The sequence below is a fragment of the Strongylocentrotus purpuratus genome, unplaced genomic scaffold, assembly GCF_000002235.5.
Source record: "Strongylocentrotus purpuratus isolate Spur 01 unplaced genomic scaffold, Spur_5.0 spur5_contig_866, whole genome shotgun sequence".
In the NCBI taxonomy this organism is placed as follows: domain Eukaryota; kingdom Metazoa; phylum Echinodermata; class Echinoidea; order Camarodonta; family Strongylocentrotidae; genus Strongylocentrotus; species Strongylocentrotus purpuratus.
The window spans coordinates 3,145,950-3,165,295 of NW_022145575.1; the positions used below are offsets into that span (position 1 = coordinate 3,145,950).

General features: G+C 37.1%; 2 protein-coding genes across 2 annotated transcripts; one reads left to right on the plus strand and one right to left on the minus strand.

Annotated features, from left to right (window-relative positions):
- Positions 1 to 2,584: 2,584 nt before the first annotated feature.
- LOC115919938 lies at positions 2,585 to 4,714 on the plus strand. Its single transcript, XM_030974667.1, has one exon. The coding sequence runs from the start codon at positions 2,777 to 2,779 to the stop codon at positions 4,673 to 4,675; it is 1,899 nt and encodes a 632-aa protein (XP_030830527.1). The 5' UTR covers positions 2,585 to 2,776; the 3' UTR covers positions 4,676 to 4,714.
- Positions 4,715 to 18,163: 13,449 nt separating this feature from the next.
- LOC115919775 lies at positions 18,164 to 18,760 on the minus strand. Its single transcript, XM_030973947.1, has one exon. The coding sequence runs from the start codon at positions 18,758 to 18,760 to the stop codon at positions 18,164 to 18,166; it is 597 nt and encodes a 198-aa protein (XP_030829807.1).
- Positions 18,761 to 19,346: the final 586 nt, after the last annotated feature.

The window sequence follows — 19,346 nt, forward strand, 5'->3', positions numbered from 1 at the left end:
AAACCTCAAAGTTATTATAAATAAACTAAGCTCCATTAACAACTACAAGAATTCAAACAGGATCAAAAACAAGTATTCAAAGTGATCAACTAAACTAAAAGCTGGTCAAGTGGTCATTTGAACTACAAGCTGATATTATCTCTAAGTTGAGTGCGTCTGCACGTACTTTCCATCACGCTAGCCTAAAGATCGCTCGTACATTTCAACTTCAAGTAAACTTTGAGATTCCTAACCAAGAGTGCGTCTACAGTGTACATGGTCCATAACAAGACGATAACCTCAAAGTTTAAAACCATGCATGACTTAACTTTAAGTTTACAGACTGCCACATGAACCTAAAGTGACTACAATCATACCCTACAAACTCATTTTACTCCTGACCGTTTCATGCCGACTCATTCCCAGAAATGCTCTCACATCCTGCCACACAATAAGTCGTAAAATTCAAAGGAATCTCAGAATGTCCTGAAAAAGTAGTTTCAAGGGCATAATAAAAAAGCAACTCATGCTTGTGTATCATTTATCATTTAAAAACATTGTCTTTTTGTCATTCTATGTTAAATTCTTTATTTCTTCCATATGACCATGATCCATCTTTCTTAGTCTTGTACTTTGATTATAAATGAACACTCACGCACACTCTCATCTACTACATTTAGTTCACATGCAATTTTACTTTAGACATGATATAGAATCAGTCGTAAAAAAAAAAAAGGTAAATCACCTCTGAGAACGAGGCAATTCTCAAAAACAAAAAGTGTTTGACACTGGTTAATTGGTTATAAATCACTAAAAAATAATGAATGAAAGAAGTAAAAGAACCCAGAGGGTTGGACTTCCTGAACTAAAGAAAAGTTTTGACGTAACTAATTTCATTAGGGTTAATATGCCAATAGCCGTGTGTTTAGGGGAATTAACCACTTAACAAGCTTGGTCTGTGCCCAATTTAGTGAGAAAATTATCCTTAATTGTCTTTGCTAAGTTTTCCTGGATTTTTGGCCATGGCAATAATTCAACACCTTCTGGCGAGGAAGCCCACAACCAATAAAAGCAATTGTAAACTTGCAGAGTAGGTCTAGGGTGATCAGCGATCGGTTGTAATTGGACGCTTCCTTTTCTAATCACGACAGCATTGTTCATTGCACTTCGGTTGCGACGTGCATGACACACCAGCAAACTCTCAGCCGGTCCCCCAAGCATGGTGAGGCCACTTCCATTGCTTGTTGCGTTTCCTGGGAAGCTGGGATGCTTCATCATCAAGGACAAGTTTGCACTTTAGTATATCTACTGTTAACCTGTTGACTGCTGAATTTTCTAGTTCCCATAGGCTTAATACAGGGACCGCCCGGTTCCTGTAGGCAATGGGTTCATAGTCAACATATCGTCTGTTGAGACCCAGAAGGGTGTCAGCTCTATGTATAAATACATATGTTAATGTCTTTTTTGCTCTTAGCAGAATATATGCAATTTTAATATTGAACCTGCTCATGCAGTTATTAATGTAGTTTCCATAATTGGCATTGCACAAAACTACAATGAGATTATGAGAATCAAATGGATCATAACTTATGTTCAATGGGAAAGTATTATATCCACGAAAGATGTAATTCCAAATGAGCGAGATGGACAAGAAATTGACAAATGACTACAAATTTATATGGAAATAAATAGTAGAATTGTAGAAAAGTAGAAGTAAAATTCTGACTAGAATTATTTAAAAAAAACAATACAAATGTACATCATAGTTCTGTTGATAAACACATACATGTATAACATAAATAACTAGACAAGAAAAAGAAAACTTAAATCACTATCATTAAAAAATGCTATATTTCAAGAAGGTAACTTTAAGGACACTTGAAAGTTAACTTATAAAAAATGATTTATAATAAACTACAGTAGTTGAATTAATTCAATACAACATACATGTATATATCTCTCTATGAGACTTTGTAATATAAATTGTAATGATAGTATCCGAAGGGTTAAAAAAGACCATGAAACGAAGCAAGGAGCTTATGTCCAATTGACCCAATATCAATTGTAATATCCATCCATCTATGACTGGCCAGTGAAAAACTGTCTGTTGGCCTACTCACTCAAGCTCAGTTTGTTGATCACACAGACCCCTCCCCCTGATAGCTCGGCCAGCCCCCTTTCCAACTTCACCGACAAATGAATGAGCTCGCTCGGCACAAACCCTGCCCTTTGACAAGTTGTAGACTTGATCAGAAGTACAGGAAGAGCTACAAGCGACTGGGACACGCTACCCAGAGAGAAACGTCTGCTCTTTTAGTTACAGTCTGGTATTCTCGCAAGGGGGTCTACATTGCGTCAGGAAATGCAACTAGGCCTCAGCTGACGATAATAGATTTGTGGAAACACTCCTGAAGCATATTGTAAAAGAAGATATCACAGAAGTTTACTTCAGTGCAAGCATTTGAATGGGATGTTTGAACTTTGGATCACCTGAATGTGATGATGACTACTGCCAATCTTATTCAGGATTACTTCTTATTTAATGAACAGTGACTGGCTGTTTTGAAACTTTTTCTCATAAAGACATATGAATCCACGTGTTGATTTTACAAAGTTCATGTTGAACTTCACGAAGCGGTGGTTGTAAACTTGTGCAACAGTTTGTTATTCTACTTTTGATTAAAAACCTCGCTTCACCATCACCGAATTCAGATTGTGAAGCTGTTTACTGATGACTTTAACATTTTTAGGAGCCTGAAGAGTTTTTACAATAACATTTTTGACCCCACAAATCAAGATGAAGCTATTGACATCTCTCTTGCTCCTTGTTCTGGTATACTTCTGTCAGAATGCATCTGGAAAGTTGATGTGGCGTATGAAACCGGGTGAAATTATTGCCCTTCGAGGTAACCTTGTAATGCTGAACTGTTTTGTGAATGGACGTAACATCAGCAATCCTGGAGAACACAAGTTCTGGTGGTACAGGGTGGACAGGAACGTGGTCCTCAGCAAGAACCTGATGATCACTGCTCCTGATCCTGAAAGCGATCGCTATAGTGTACTTCTGGACAAGTACAGGGGAGTATATTCACTTGTGATCAGGAATGTTTCGGAAGGTGATGGAGGCCTGTATCAGTGTCTCTTGAAGCAGTCTAGGAATGGCCCACAGGAAGCATCAGACAACGCCAGCTTGACTGTCCTAACTCCTCCGACACATGGGTACAAGCCTTGCACCATGTTCACCCAATCCAACATCATTCTTAGTCCTCAAGGGGACAGAGCTCTCAGGTGTCCCAAGTCAACAGATTCCTTCTGGAGAAGTGTCAGTTCCAACGTTGCCACCAATGAAACTGTTTACCACAGCTGGACAGCAAGCAGACACGTCCTCCACGCGTTCTTCCTGCAGAACAAGACAACACTCTTGTCTGAATCATCGACAATGGAGAACCAAGAAACCGTTTACTGTGCTGTAAACAGTTCAATGCTTCAACAATTTCCCAACAGATGCGCACTGATCCCACGTGCTACATCAACGAAAGCCACCATAACACCGCCCATCATCGACGTCTCCAATGGAGACACTGTTAACTTCACTTGCAGTCATGAAGATATTGCTGTTGCCATTGATTACACTTGGGATATCCCTGTAGAGCTTGAGGTTGCGGGTATCCAATTTGTGAGGAATGGAAGAACTATTATTCTGAAGGGTATCAAAGGAAATTGGGGCGAAATGCTGAATATTGTTTGCCAGGTTACGACAGAATGGAATGTAACAGCCAATGCAACAGCTACTATAGCCTTTTTGCATAAGATGATCACAACGCCTGTCGTGAATGCCATTGCAAAAGGTGAGAAAGTTGAGACAGGCGAGATAGGCGAGATAGGCGAGATAGGCGAGAAGCCAAATGTGATACAGCCACAACCTGTGTCACCAGATGAATCGCTCAGCCCATCAAAATCTAGCAATCCAGCCCTAAAGAATATAAGTATCTTGATTGGGCCTGCCCTTGGTGTAATTATTCTGTTTCTCCTTGCAGTCATATTTGCGCTCTGCGTCACGAAACGTAAGACATCTTCTGCAAAGCATCAGTTCAGACTGACTCACCAAATATCTCCTTCCATGGATCCTCAGAAATCAGTTACTATGAGATCTGTCAGTAGGCCTTCAAACAGGAACAGCCGATCATCCAGGCGCTTCTCAGATTCCTTCACCTACCGATTCAGCAGGGACTGTGAATATGAGAACATTGAGGCATACATGGCCAAGAAGGGACAGTTCCTTGGTGGGACAACATCCTTCCAAGATGAAAACAATCAACCGATGGAGGCAAATGTCCGGGTGAAAATTGAAATGCCCAACAGTCTCAGCTGTAGTATGCCAGCTCTGAATGGTTGTAAGATCTCATCGAATATCAACAGTCATGCAGCGAACGATGAGCATTACCAACAACAGTACAGCAATCATCAGCCACAGATCAATCACCAACCCTACAAACCCCTGGCCAATGGGAATCCCTATGCCACCAGGGAACAACTAGGGTACCCATCCTTGATCAGTCAGGAGTTTCGAGACACGCAGCATTACCATGTGCCAACGACAACATCAACGACATCGACGATGCCTCATGCCGTGATCGACAGATCAAAAAAGGCCATGAAACCACCTAGTCCACCTCCAAGGAAACCTTCTTACTGACAAGAAATTTACTGACAAGAAACTTTCTGGAAAGAAGGAGCAATGGATTGACTCTGAACTTGTCAATGTGGTGTGAATCTTGATTTGAGACATGATGTATATAATATTTGTATCAAGTTGCATTTTCTGTTCGAGTACTCTACTCTGTCTTTCAACTTGTCTGTTCTTGCATCGGGTAATTTAACCAGAAGAGGACAATTTGCTTGCAAATAGGTGGCAGTCTAGCAAATTGTGGAAGGCTTGCATTTTTCATCATTAATATGATCCTAAAATACTTGATTAAACAATCATTGACCATTAGGTTCAGTAATATTTAATATTTAGCTTTTATATATAACGCTTAATACAATGTCTCTAAGCGCTTTACAAATATACTATTACCCCGGTCATTGGATTCAGTGCTTGCCCGCACACGCTGTGTGCACAACCTCCACTCCCTGGGGAGCATTCCAGCCAGGCGTTACTCGACGCTCAAAAACTGTTTGAACAACAATGACGGTCACATCCTACCAGGTACCCATTTAACACCTGGGTGGAGAGAAGCAAGTGCAGTATATCATTACATGTACGTTTTCAGTATGATGGACTGAAACTTGTTGTTGTTGATACTTTGAAATACGAGTGAAACCCATGAGCTTTCAAATTTATCTGTTGTGGTGAGCTTTCGACTACATTCAAAAATACATGTATGACACTTCTATAAACTCCTTCAGATTATAAGGAATATGCTTTTTTTTGGTGAACTTATAAACCACCAATTTTGTCAACCTACTACTAGGCAATTCTAAGGTAATGTGCATTTTATAATTAATAAAATCCCAAACCTGATCATTTTAGTTTCTGGATAAGATTATGAACATTTGTGAACAATCAGGTAAAATGATACTCATTTGTAATTTTTTGTTTTGTTTAAAATGTAATTGTTTATCTTTCTATTTTGTTTGTTCTAGCGCTTACAGACTTCAGTGGAAAGCGCTTTATACGCTCTGCTTTATTTTTATTACTATTATATGGTGTTACATACATGGATATACAATGAAAATTATTTAGAAGTTAAGTTTTCCCTTTTTTTCAAGGTTATGAGTCATCTTTATTTTCTCCCCTTGCCTGACTTTATGTGACAAGGTGAAGGTTATAATTTATAAATGATTTCATAATGTCCTACAATCGGAGGCACACAGGCAAAATATTTTTCAAGGGGAATTGGGATTTCCAAATGTAATTCCAAGTAATGTAACATATGAGGGCTTTTAGAGGAATAACTTCCAAGAACATTTGATCCTCTGACTTAGCACTAATATCCTACTTGTCATACAATGTGCGTTAGTATAAAAATAATACATGTTTGCGAGTGCATGTAATAGTGAATATGCACTGCTTGCAGTTTACATCACAGTAGGATAATGAACAAATCTTGTCGAGTTCATTGTCCGTCTCATTGTGACTTAACCAAGTGCAGTGCATCACTAATGCACGAGCAAAAAACATGTATTATTTGTGTGATATAAATAGAAATCAAATCAAATCAAATCCAATGGGTGAATTCAAAAAATTGTATTGTCATATAAATGAAGGAAAAGAGCTACATGTATGTTCATCTTTTGTAAAGGTTGCACTTGGGAGTAATATCCCAGACAATATGCCTCGTAATTGATATATTTATCATGAAATGAGAAAGGTCGAGAAATCAAGTATGATGTAGATTTCATATCTACATGTATTACAGTATACTTTTCCTGGCATTATTAATACGGTATCATCTAGGTTGGATATTTACACATTATTGTTTAAAAGCAAATATGTAAGACGGCTTTGTTGGTTGATGCGTTGCTGTGATGATGCTGACTTTTACAAGTCTGCATGTGTTTTCTTTTTTCCTTCCATAAGTTCCACTTTCCTCTCTATTCCTCTTGCTCCTTTGCACACCATCTTAACAACATGTAGCAATGATTTGTTACGATCTCTTGCCATGCATGCCTTTGAAGTTTGAAGTTGCGGGGGCCGGGTCAGATGTTTTCAAAGTCATCTTGCTTAAAACTTAGGCTGAAATTGGAATCATATCATTTTTAATGTTCCAGATAGTACTTGGTTTTAAAAGTCTTCATCTGCACCTGTTGTCTGGGGGTTGCAGAGATTTTTTTTAAAAATGTATTTGTAGAATGACAAATCATCATTCCTAGTGGTTTCAACCACATGCCTCTCATCATGAATGTCGGTTTGGTGTATCCAAAAGGGCAATTGGTAAATAATTGCAGCCCAGAGCAGTTTTTTATTTCATGTTTTGTGTTATTTTGGTGCAGGAATATTGCAAAATTTTAAAGCCCCACTGCACTACATATACAATGTAGCTACTTGCGCCCTCTATATAGCAAACAATTAATGCCTAACAGTGACTATTGGTCTCCCATGGTCCCCTTTTGTTATGTTAATTAAGAGTTGATTTGATGATATAACCACCTGTTCAGTAACCATACAGGGAGGTCTAATCCCTCCTGGCCAAACTAGTGCAGACAGACTTTTAAAGAAATGTATTTGTAGAATGACAAACCATAATTCCTAGTGGTTTCAACCACATGCATGCCTCTCATACAAAGGGATGTCGGTTTGGTGTATCCAAAAGGGCAATCAGTAGATAATTGCAGCTCAATGCATATTTTCTTTATTTCTTATTGCTAAATTTTAACGATTAATAATCAGACCATACCATGATTATCAATGATTACAATTTTTCTCATGTATTCCCACTGTAATTTGTATATTTATGTACTTTTCAAAGAGTTTATTGGTTATACAATAAGTGTGAATAAAGTAATATATAAAACATGTCAGACTCTGGGATCTAATTTAATCATGTATAACTGTGTGAAGTCGTCGTCATCCCTGCCTAAATGACCCTAAAACTAAACAAAAAGTTGGTTCACTTTTTTAATTCTTTGCCGTTGATGGTTGAGTCTTCATGTGCAGCTGTTGTCTGTAGGCTGCAGATTTCTTTTTATATTTTACAGAATGACAAATCATCATTTCTGGTGGTTTCAACCACATGCTAGTCCATCATGGCTGTGGGTGGGTTCAGAGCAGTGCTGTATCCCAAGACTAAGAGTAGAGGTAATCTCTAATCAACTATTCGTGGCTTTTTATTTTCAGGTTTTATTGAATTGTTTTGCAGCATTCTTGATCTTGTTCAGAATCGAGAATAATTCTTGATCTTGGTCAGAATCAAGAATAATTCTTGATCTTGTTCAGAATCGAGAATAATTCTTGATCTTGTTCAGAATCGAGAATAATTCTTGATCTTGTTCGGAATCGAGAATAATTCTTGATCTTGTTCAGAATCGAGAATAATTCTTGATCTTGGTCAGAATCAAGAATAATTCTTGATCTTGGTCAGAATCAAGAATAATTCTTGATCTTGTTCAGATCGAGAATAATTCTTGATCTTGTTCTCTTAACAAGAATGATACCATTGTACATGTAGGAGCAGTAAAGAGTACAATCCTGTCTATTTCCTTTCTAACCGTTTTAATCAATATTTATTTACTTTTCAAAGAGTTTATTGGTTATAATTGTGAATAAAGAATGTACAGTATACAAACACTATTTCATCAGGGTTCAGGTTGACTGTTTCAGGATTTCATTACGATCGACTACATGTATAAAAGTATGTAAGCAAACTCTTTAAAAAAAACTACTCCAGAATCAATAACAATGGTACTCATGAGAATTATCTTGTGATGGTTAACTGAAACATGTCCCAACTTTTAAAGAATGTTACCAAGTTTTGGGAATAGCAAGAATGATAGAGCAATAGTTCAGGAGCCCATATGTGTGTAAGCATCTCTTCTGACACCCAAGATTGAAGGATATGAGTAATAACACATCATTCTTTTTTTTCTTCCATAAGATATAAAAGGCATTGACATTCAAATTGTTAAGGAGATTACTTACTCTATTACATCACACCATTTTAATGAGTCATATTATACATCAACATTCTACATACATTGAATATGTACAGTAATAACTACATAATTTATAGCCCTTGTAAATCTAAAGTTTTTGTGTTTTTCTTACCTGAACAATGCATGGTGGACTAGAAGGATTAGTTCCTTTGTTGAATATATTTAGAAACAAAAATCGAGACAAATCAATTTTTGACATACCGGTACATTAAAAATCAGAAAATGAGGTAAGGGTATGAATAATTTAGTTGTTAACTGAACATGTGAACATTGTACATCAGATAATCTTTTCTCTCTATGAAAAGAGAGAACTAAACGTAGAAAAGTGGAAGAACTTGTAATAAATTGTATGAAATTGAAGTATCTAACTTGAGGTTCAAAAACATTTCCTCTAGGTAAAGATTTAACGTACATGTACCTCTTCAACCCTTCACTGAAGTTCACTCCAGCAACTTTATTTCTCCTACACTGGTAAAGTGTAAGTGAGTGAGCCTGAGTGATGTAAGGGGAATTGTAGATGTTTCATAATGTATCAGTGCATATTTTGCACATGCAATATTACAGTACATGTTGTATATATTCTCTCATTAAAAATCTGTGTCAAGAAACTATGACATCATTTTCAAAATGCTTCAAAAATACCATCAGACTAAAACTTTCCTTGGTTGTATGCCAATTTTACTTGTCATATATGGCAGAATAAATATTGACAATTCCTACAGGGTGTTACAAAAAAAATCATAAGTTGGATTTGGTGACTAGGCATTCAAGTCAATCTTCAAGTCCCAATTACATTTCGGTCTTTTGGGAATCTGAATTTTTTACGTTGAATTTCAAAAGAAAAGCAGTTACTGGTCAGACTGTAATGTTTTGGGAGCCTGTATTTGTTGTAACCATACGCTTAAAAGCCTATATATTGCCATATCCGCTATCATCAGCTGGGAAACAGAAGGGCGTCGACTCAACGTTGGGGATATGAGTTATTGCCCTCATGATCCTCGGGAGACAATACATTGGTCAACCAGGACAAATGGACAATTTAAGCACCGTACAACCCATTTTTAGTTCTGCAAATCATTTCCAACAGTTCCAGAAAAATAACTCAATTTATCCACCATCTGGACAAATTCAGCGGGAGTACTTTATGTGGAGCAGGGAAACGCTAATTGATAATACCTCTCGCGAAAAAAGGAAAAAGTACACAGTCATAGCTGCTTGCCAATTCTAAATTACATATATCGAGAATGAGAAATAAACAGATGTGTTCACACTATACGGGATACCAAACAAGGTATAGTTCGACTTCTGCAATGCATTCTCATTTGATACATTAAATTCACTCTCTCGCTTTAATACTTTTGCGCAAGTCAATTTTCTGCACTCTGCAAACAATGCCTCCTGTTCATCCAAGCATGAACACATACATGTACCACACAGAAATTATGATAAACGATTCGGGATATAACACTCTTTCAAAACATGTATGATAACCTTTAATGCATAGCTGACTTTTAAAATAAATGACAGTTTTCTGAGTGTAAACTTTTTTTAGACTCACACGGTATACCGATATATATCAAAGGTGACAAGTGACAAATCTGTTCCACTAGTTGTGATGTCCCAGCCCCCAAAACAGTTTTTAGCACACTACAAAAAAATATCTAATCATCTTTATTCTTCACAACTTCAAACACATAACTCCCACCTCCCTCCCAACTCTTCACACTTTCTTCTCGCGTTGAAAGCTGCTGTGAACTTGCAGCACCATACCTAAATTGATACATCCTGGCCTGGTAAAAGCACACGAGTCGACCGTGCTAGGAATGGCAGACTGAGTTGAGAAATTTCTCATCTTTAAAAACAATGTGTCAGTGCATGTAGGCCTGTTTTCATCAGCTTGAGTTTGCCAAATAACCCACTATTTTCAGACTATGGATATTACCCGAAGCTCGAAATTGCGCCTTCACGAGACCAATATGCTCATCACAAACTAGCTCGGACGGCCCCCTTTTCCCCCAAATTGCGGGATATTTTGGAAATAAGACCAAGATTTCTCTGGATTTTATCTCAATCAAATACCCCGCTAATTGCAACTGCAGGCTAATGAAGACGCAAATTAGCTGGATAATTTGCAATCGGGGTAGTTAAGATAGCGGGTTATTTGGCAAACTAGAGCTGATGATGACAGGCCTATTGCCCCATGACACCAATAGACAGGTCATGGAATGTCTTTACACTTTCTACAAGTGGCAGGTGTAACAGAACAGAGTTGGTTGAATCATACACTTGATGTTGATCTATCTTAAAGCTTATCAACACTAGTATGGCTAGGAGGGATTAGACCACACAGCGAGGTCACTGACAGGTGGCTATCTCATCAACTCAGCTCTCAAATAACATAAGAAATAGAGGATCATGGGGGACCAACAGGCACCGATTGGGGAAGTTTTCTATGTAGAGGGAGCAAGTAGCTACAAGTAGGACAGTGGGGCTTTAAAAGGAGATATAGTCATCAGTTTCCATTTGCAGAAGGTCATAATTCGCTGGTCAACACCAGACTTGGTGGAAATGCCATTGATGGGTGTACAAGTCTCACACACAGCAAATCCATAGTCCAATCAAGAAATACCCCCAGTCTCTCAGAGAGGGGGTGAGGGGGGGGGATGCAAAGCATTACATACATGTAAGGTTAATCCAGGTGATAATAGGTGATTGACAACACCTATTATTGAGTAAATTAACACCAAAATGGTGCCCATGAGAGCCCAATGTTGACTTCTGATCTAGGCCATTTCATTAGGCATTCATTAGACCCATGCACGAAACCCCCCCCCCCCCCCCCCCCCATCTCACACATATCCACACACATGCAGTTTCACTTGTAGCATTTGAACCCAGTCTTTTTTCTTGTGTAACAGGTCTGTACAATTCAACATCTAACTAAGATAACAGTATTCCATCGGTCAAGATAAAGGAGAGACTATTTCAGTTCCTTATTTGTTTCAGCTTTGGAATCAAAGGATCATTACATGATCCCATTTTCCACAAACAAATACCATAATTAACGGTGTATAAACCACCCTTGTGTATTAACCGCACCCCTCTTTTTCGCCCTTAAAAAACGAGGACCTACATGTAGGATAGAACCTTGTGGTACGCTGTGTAATAGAAGAAAAATTGGAGGAATTATTATTATAAACTACATATTGAGATCTATCAGAAAGATTACTTTCAAACCAAGATGACAGACAAATTTGAGTGTTGTTCTAGTTTCCGAGCGGTGAGTCAACACACCGATTACTGAGCTGGGAGACATTGCCAGGCATAAATCTAAACTTTATTTTATTTTTTATTTTTTGTACCGTGTATAAGACGCACCGACTTTGAATTTTTTTCGGCAGCAAAAAAGTGTTTAGCCAATAGCAGTTCAGAGTTTGCTGAAGGTCTAGTTATAGCAGCTATATTATTCCTCCTCAAATTGGCACAAGAATCTTCCACTCTTTCACACTTTATAAAAATATCAAGTTTTATAAAATTGATTTAATGAAAAACAAAATCAACAAGTGACACCTACACCTAACTACTATGGGGTAATGCACACTTATCATTAAATAAATAAAATAAATTAATTAAAATAAATCTTAGAATTTGGTTGAAAGAACAATAACAATATCTCTGCATGATCTTCTAATCCAAAAACATGTATATTTACTGTTTTTATTCAAATATTGTATGACTGTGAACTGCAAGATGATGACATTGGTAATAGGAGAAAAACAATCAGATACAGTGCCCAGCACAAGACAAAAGACTATCCAACAGGAAAGGCTAAATTCAGAACATGTTCGTCCCTTAAATAAGTGACTTAATTCTTAATAGGCTACACCCAAAATAGAAATGAATAAAGGCTGGATTAAAAGTCAACACACCATACTATTTAAAATCAAGATTGTTTTGGAAATTCGCTAAGCATGTTTTTCCATTCCAGCACCTGGCATTGATTGTGCAATTGCAAAGTTAATATTCAGCCACTTTCTAATGTCTGCATTCTTGTCTGCAATATTATGTATTTGTGTGGGGGGAAATGGTTTTAATTATGATATAACCATCGATGCACATGTAAAGGGTTAATTATTTTGGCCTCAATACCTGAACAGAAACTATAAAAGTCCTGAATGGTTGAGCACCGTATGCGTCGGTCAATAGGCCTGGTGCATTAGCCGAACCAGCGGCCGAACCAGCGGCCTGGTGATTGGTCGATCACCGTGTGCTTCGACCTATAGGCATTGTGCGTTATTGTTCCAATTATCGATCGAATTATAGACCGCTCCGCCGGTCCTTCCATAAAGTATAAAAGACCCTTGCTTTACATTAGTTCTTATCACCTGACGAAGTGTTGCAGATAGCGCACGAAACGTCGTGATCTTTTAGATTCCTTATTGACCACATTGCGAGACAAACGAATATCACTAGCGATATTATTTTCGATATAAAAGTCCTGTTTCACTTTTCCTCTCTCCATTTCTAACATACATTTTTAGACCCCCCCCCCCCCCAAACACCACTTGGCTTTTAACAATTTCCTAAGACAAGATATGAATTATGAAATGAATACATTACAAAGGCATTCATTTAAAAAGTGATATAGCAGTCAAACCTGCTTTAGCAACCACCTGTTTATAAAGACCACATTTCTTTTGTTTCCTTGAATATGGTTTCTCATTGGAACTTGTACTAAAGGAACCTGACAACCTGTCCACTGTACATAAAGACCACCTGCCTGTATAGACCACTTTTCATGTTTCCCTTGAGTGGTCTTTATAGACAGGTTTCACTGAATCCGACTCCTGACCTATTACAAGGTATATTGGGAGAAGGAGGATGGCTTCAATCATCAATTGCGCAACAAATTTGGACTTCACCCCTCCCGGCAAAACTGTTTGCTCAGAGTGTCGGCTGTCTTTAACGGGGGAAGTACTTCAATTACAGGAGATTCACAAGGTCCCGTAAACTTGGGATTATAAAATAACAGCACAAGGATAATGACTCTGGGGCATATAGGAAGAAATCAAGATTCTAAATACGTCAACCTGGAAGGCAAGGAAATCTGTGACTCCTGACTCCTGCACGAAATCAGGAATAGCTAGGTCCTGTCAAGATTTTTGAAAAGGTTAAATAACATGAAATTCTAAAAATAAGGAAACTAAGTCCCTTCTGAGATTTAAAAATTAATTGAATAAATTATTAATAATCATAACTTAAAGCCCCACTGCACTACTTATAGCCCTCTATGCATGTAAATAGCAAACAATATCAGAGGCAGAACTGAATTATGAATGAAATGTGTCTTAATTCCCTTCTCAAAAAATGGAGATCTAGAACAAAAACTTAGACATGACCTCTAACGTAACCATCCCTCGTTCTCAACTCTCAAGTAAACTAAAGGCCAGCAGAAGGAGAGAAAAATGTCAGGAAAGAAATGGAAATTCAGTTTATATAACTAAAAGAATACAATGATGATAGACGAGTACAATTTAAGATGACCGTGTACTACTAGTGTTGTAGTATTATTGTATTTTGTTTAAGTCAATGGATCTGAATATGATCTTCCCCTGTTAGAAAAGGAAAATCACAAAAATCGTATAACAAGAGACTTGACAAGACCCAAAATTTAAACATCCTTTGTTGTCCCATAATTGCACGACAGGAGAAAGTTGGGTTTTTTAAAATTCTTTTCTATTCTGTTAACCCATTGGCTTCTGTATTAAGCCTATGTGAATTACATTATCAAACAATTCAGGAGTCAAACGGTTAAATATAGAATCTCCACCCTCGGGATCAAGGATGATACATGACTTCACCACATACATGTAAATAGATCTCCCTCAATGACGTCATTGGTAACTGTGACGATAAAACGGTGATGAGCAAAATCAAAAGGTGTCGTAATTCATTTTCAAAGTGGAACTGAATTACAAGGGACAATGCACTTCCTCTCTCAAAGCTGAAGTTCAAGAGCAGTCTAAGAAAAGAAGGGAGAGGACCCCAAGGCTATTAAAAACAAAGACATCCTTTGTTTTTTTCAGTAACGATGAGTGCCGGGAGACAGTTCAGCAACTTCAGAGAAATCTGGTAAATATAGTATCCTCGTATCTCATTGGATTAAGCATGACAGATGACCTCATTCACTCGTCACTCCTGGTGACATCCTTCATAACTGCATGTACGTCAATACAACAAGGATTGAGAGCTGTTGTGTTATGTTCATTTGTTTTTCAAAAGCTTAACTAAAAAAACATAGAACATACACTTTCCTTTTCAAGTGATCTCCATCCCCTCCCCTAAACAAAACAAAAATGACATGAACTCAAATGCCCCCATCCTTTGTCTAGCTTCCAGTAAAATGAATGACTGGAAAAATATGAGAGAAATTCAGAAGAAAAAGAAAAAGCTGTTAAATATAAATAAATCCTCATCAATCATGATTAAAGGATAATAAATGACCTCATACTTAATTGATCACACTATTGAGGTTATTTGTAAGTACTGTACAACACCAATATTACAAAGAAAATGATTGAGAGCTGTTGTGTTTTGTTCATTTGTTTTTCAGAAGCAGAACTACAAATAACGCTGGACATGCCCTTCCCTCGTTGAACATGAAGGTCACAAAAAAAAGAATTGACAAGACCTCAAACTTGACCATCATTTGTCTTCCGATAATTGAGTGACGTGAGAAAACGATAGAAATGTCAGGACAAAATCTGTCAAAACTGGCATTTTCATCCCATCAGATTAGGGATAATACCGATATATGACCTCGATCACCTCAATGACGTCATTTGTACGTGAAACAATACTAAGATAATGAGGATGATTAAGAGCTACTGTGTTGTATATTTTCGGAAGCGCAAATGAATTATAAAGGACATGCACTTCCCTTCAAGAATAAAAAATAGAAGCGAAGGGGCCTCAAATTAAAATATATAACAATCTTTTCTTTCATCCTGTAATTGAGTGACAGGAGATGGTTACAGTACATGAATGAAATTTCAAGAGAAAATCTCTTTGATATAGCATTGATCCAACTGGATGACCTCATACAAATTGATCCCCCTTTATCACCCTATATGTCATAAATGCAACTACAATGATGAGTGTAGGTGTATGAGAGAGCAGTACAAGTGTTGTCACTGCAGTGTTAGTATTTTACAAAGGTAGAACTGCAATGCTTGTATCCTGATGCCTCATCATATCTTTAACCTGATCAAAACTACCATGATATTAAAGTAGAGCTGGGTTTATTTGAATTTTTGGGAATATCATTATGAAAAATATAAAATTATCCAATCGGATAAATTTCTCCGGTAACTGCTTAATATGGTAAAAAATAATTGCGAAGAGAAAAAAAAATCAACAATCAAAAGTAGGCGGTAGCTACAAAAAGATAGAGCTCTGAAATAGAAACAGGCATTCTGTTAAATTCCCCAACAAAATCTCACATCTTCTCAAAGAAAACTCCTACTAATAATTTATTTAAAAAATTAAACCAGAAATAGAAAGCGAATTACAAAATTTCTCTCTTGATAAAGTTTGACATATACCTGTATTTTAAGCTACAGTGACAAAGGTTCGTACGAATCTCCCTGTTTTTCCATATATTCCATTGTCTTCCCAAATTTCCATTGTCTGGAAATCGTTTGTACGGTGTTTGTAGCAGTTCGTAATGGCATTTGTGACCGCGGCTTTAGGATTGCACTTTGTGTTATAAATCAGGGTAAATGACAGATATACAATCAATTATTTGACTATTTTCGTATCAATGGGGCAGGGGCAGGATGTTTCATATCAGTGTAATTTGATTGAATTGAATTCTGAGGGCAAAAATATTTAGTTCATGGAAATTAAGCTTTGAAATTTACAACTAACATGTGGTTGAGCTACCTCCTGCCCTCATTTACAAATTGGGGGAATTTCCTCTACAAATTAGCCCTTTTTTGGTACTGTGTTACTTTTGTACTTATCACAAATTTAGTTTTCTCTGTACATCTAAATAGATTGGAATATAATTGGTTTAGGGATTCGTTTGTTTAAAATTGTGTTAATTTGTCTGTAAGGAGGTCAAAGGGGTCTCCAAAAATGGCAATTCTAGGAAAAAACACTAACAAACGCATACCTTTTTAAAATTCCTTATTTCAAGTTTGTTTGAAAATTGTCATTCCCGTTATCAAGGAATATTTAGGAAGATTTTAAAACTTCATCCTGGTATAATTTGGACATATATACAGCTCACTATACTGCAACAATGTTGATTTAATACTAGAGTCTCCAGATACATGATTCAATACCAATTGCAATCTGATGCATTATTACAATTAATCTGATAATGTAATATGTAACAACAGAATACAGATCATTAATCTAATATTAGATGTTACATACATGTACATGTTCATGAACATGTATGCATACTTCTTGAGAATGGCTGATGCTTACTCATACCATGTGCATACTACAAAAGAATCCTTAACTTAACAATTCACAAAAGTGAATTACTTCAGAAGGGTCCATTTTCCATTAAAAATTGCACTTAACAGTGCAATTGGATATTTTAAATAAACAATCCATAAATCATTCATATTTCAGTTCATTCAGAATTCAGATGTACAGAAAGTTTACAAAGTTTATGTCCAGTATATATACAGTGTATACCCTAAAAGAGATGATTTATACAAAAAAATCCTCAATTTACAACTTGAATACTATACACTATGATTTCTGAACAAACATAAACAACAACCACAAAAAATGAAAGGCAATTATTAACATGTGTTCTAGAGTATTATTTGGAGAATCATATTCAACAGTAATAATTCCAAATTAGGTAAATTAAGCAATGCTTTTCAACATGTTGTGAACTTCACAGCAGTGAGGGCAGCAATCAAATATTAGTCAGTTCAACATTGGGAAGACTTCAGCAAAGCTCCCAGATGAAAACAGATATAAAAGCAGTAGACTAGATGTCTTGGAATATAGAGCTACATGTAGGTTAATATTCATACAAATAGAATTCCAAATACGGTAATCAATTTGCTCAAATTGAAGCATTGGGAAAATGAATATGAAAACAAATATATAAAAATGAAAAATGAATGTGAAATTAACTTGAATGCACATTTCAAACAAATAAGATTTGAGAACACATAATTTATAACAATCTGCAATGTACCTGTGCTATAAATACAATATAATTATTTAATGTACAGTGTGTCTCTAAAAAAAGTAAACCCAACTTCAACGGCAAATTTTCAGAAAACTATAAAATATTTACACATTATTTTTTATGGTTAGATAGTCCAATAAGTCCTCTGTCCAATGATACCACGTAGGTTATGTAACTCTCATGCATGACTGAGCATGATTCAACTTAGTGAATGGGTGTGAAATCATCACTGTGGCAAGTTAGAATTGCACTGGAAGTTCATCAATCAAATGACATAGGAAATGTCTGATTTCTTAAAAGCATAGCTTAGGGATGTGTACCCTCGACATGACCGCCATTCCTTTCCATGCAAAGCTCGCAACGCCTCCTCATGTCCCTGACAGCACGCCTGATCATTCCCTGATCTTGTCGTAATCGGTTCACTTCACCTGTTATCTGTTGCCTCAGCTCCTGAATTGTGGCCGGTGGGGTTTGGAACACTTTTCCTTTAAGATACCCCCAAAGAAAGAAATCGCATGGTGTCAGATCTGGTGAACGTGCCGGCCACTCAACTGGGAAATGAAGAGCAATGATGCGATTGCCAAAGAGTTCAGTCAAACGATTCCTCACAGCAATAAGTCTGTGGGCTGGGGCCCCATCCTGAGCCCACCAGGCCCTGCGGAATGCTCCACGTCGTTGTCGGGGGAAGATCTGTTCCATCTCAGGCACAATAAAATTGTTCAGCATGTCAAGGTACGCCCTGCCATTGATGTTGCCTTCAAAAAAGTAAGGTCCCACCAATGAACCATTGCCACAAAGACCAATCCAGACACTCACTTTCTCCCTGCTCATGTTCTTATTAAAAGCATATCCCGGTGGATGATGGAGTTCAGCATACTCGTGCTCATTGTGGGTGTTTACCATTCCATTAAGGCTGCGACGGGTAGTCGAATGCTCGAGTACCCGCACGGTTGACAACTACTCGGGTACGATTTCTTGTACCCGAATATTCGGCCGCAAAAAAAAAAAAAAATTTAAAAAAAAAAAAAAAAAAAAAAAAAAAATGTCCAGGCCCACGCTTACCCGTGCCAGGGAGAGCAGCATCCGCTGGCATGGTACCGTCAGTAAAAATGTTTCCAAACTCAAGCACTGTCAAACTCACCTTTCAGAAACTGGGACCAAATGTCCAGATTTCTGTTTGGACTTGGAGGAAAATGGATTATTCTGCCATCTTTGGTTTTTAAAACAGCATTGTTTACTGTTATTATTCTTATTAAATCGGCGCCTTCAACTGCAACTCAAAGTAAAGTTGCATGCGTTTTCAGCGAGCTGCGCGAGGGACCTGAGAAACTGCCGAGTGGTATGGTAGTGGCAAAAAAGAAAAAAAAGGAAAAAAATCCAAAAATCCAAAAATTCAAAAAAAATCAAAAAAATTCAAAAAAATTCAAAAAAATTCAAAAAAATTCAAAAAAATTATAAAAAAACATGGCGTCCGAATACTGGAGTATTC

Bases quoted from the DNA above. Each gene is read 5' to 3' on its own strand.
- LOC115919775 (XM_030973947.1), bottom strand. From the start codon at position 18,760: ATGGTAAACACCCACAATGAGCACGAGTATGCTGAACTCCATCATCCA.
- LOC115919938 (XM_030974667.1), top strand. From the start codon at position 2,777: ATGAAGCTATTGACATCTCTCTTGCTCCTTGTTCTGGTATACTTCTGT.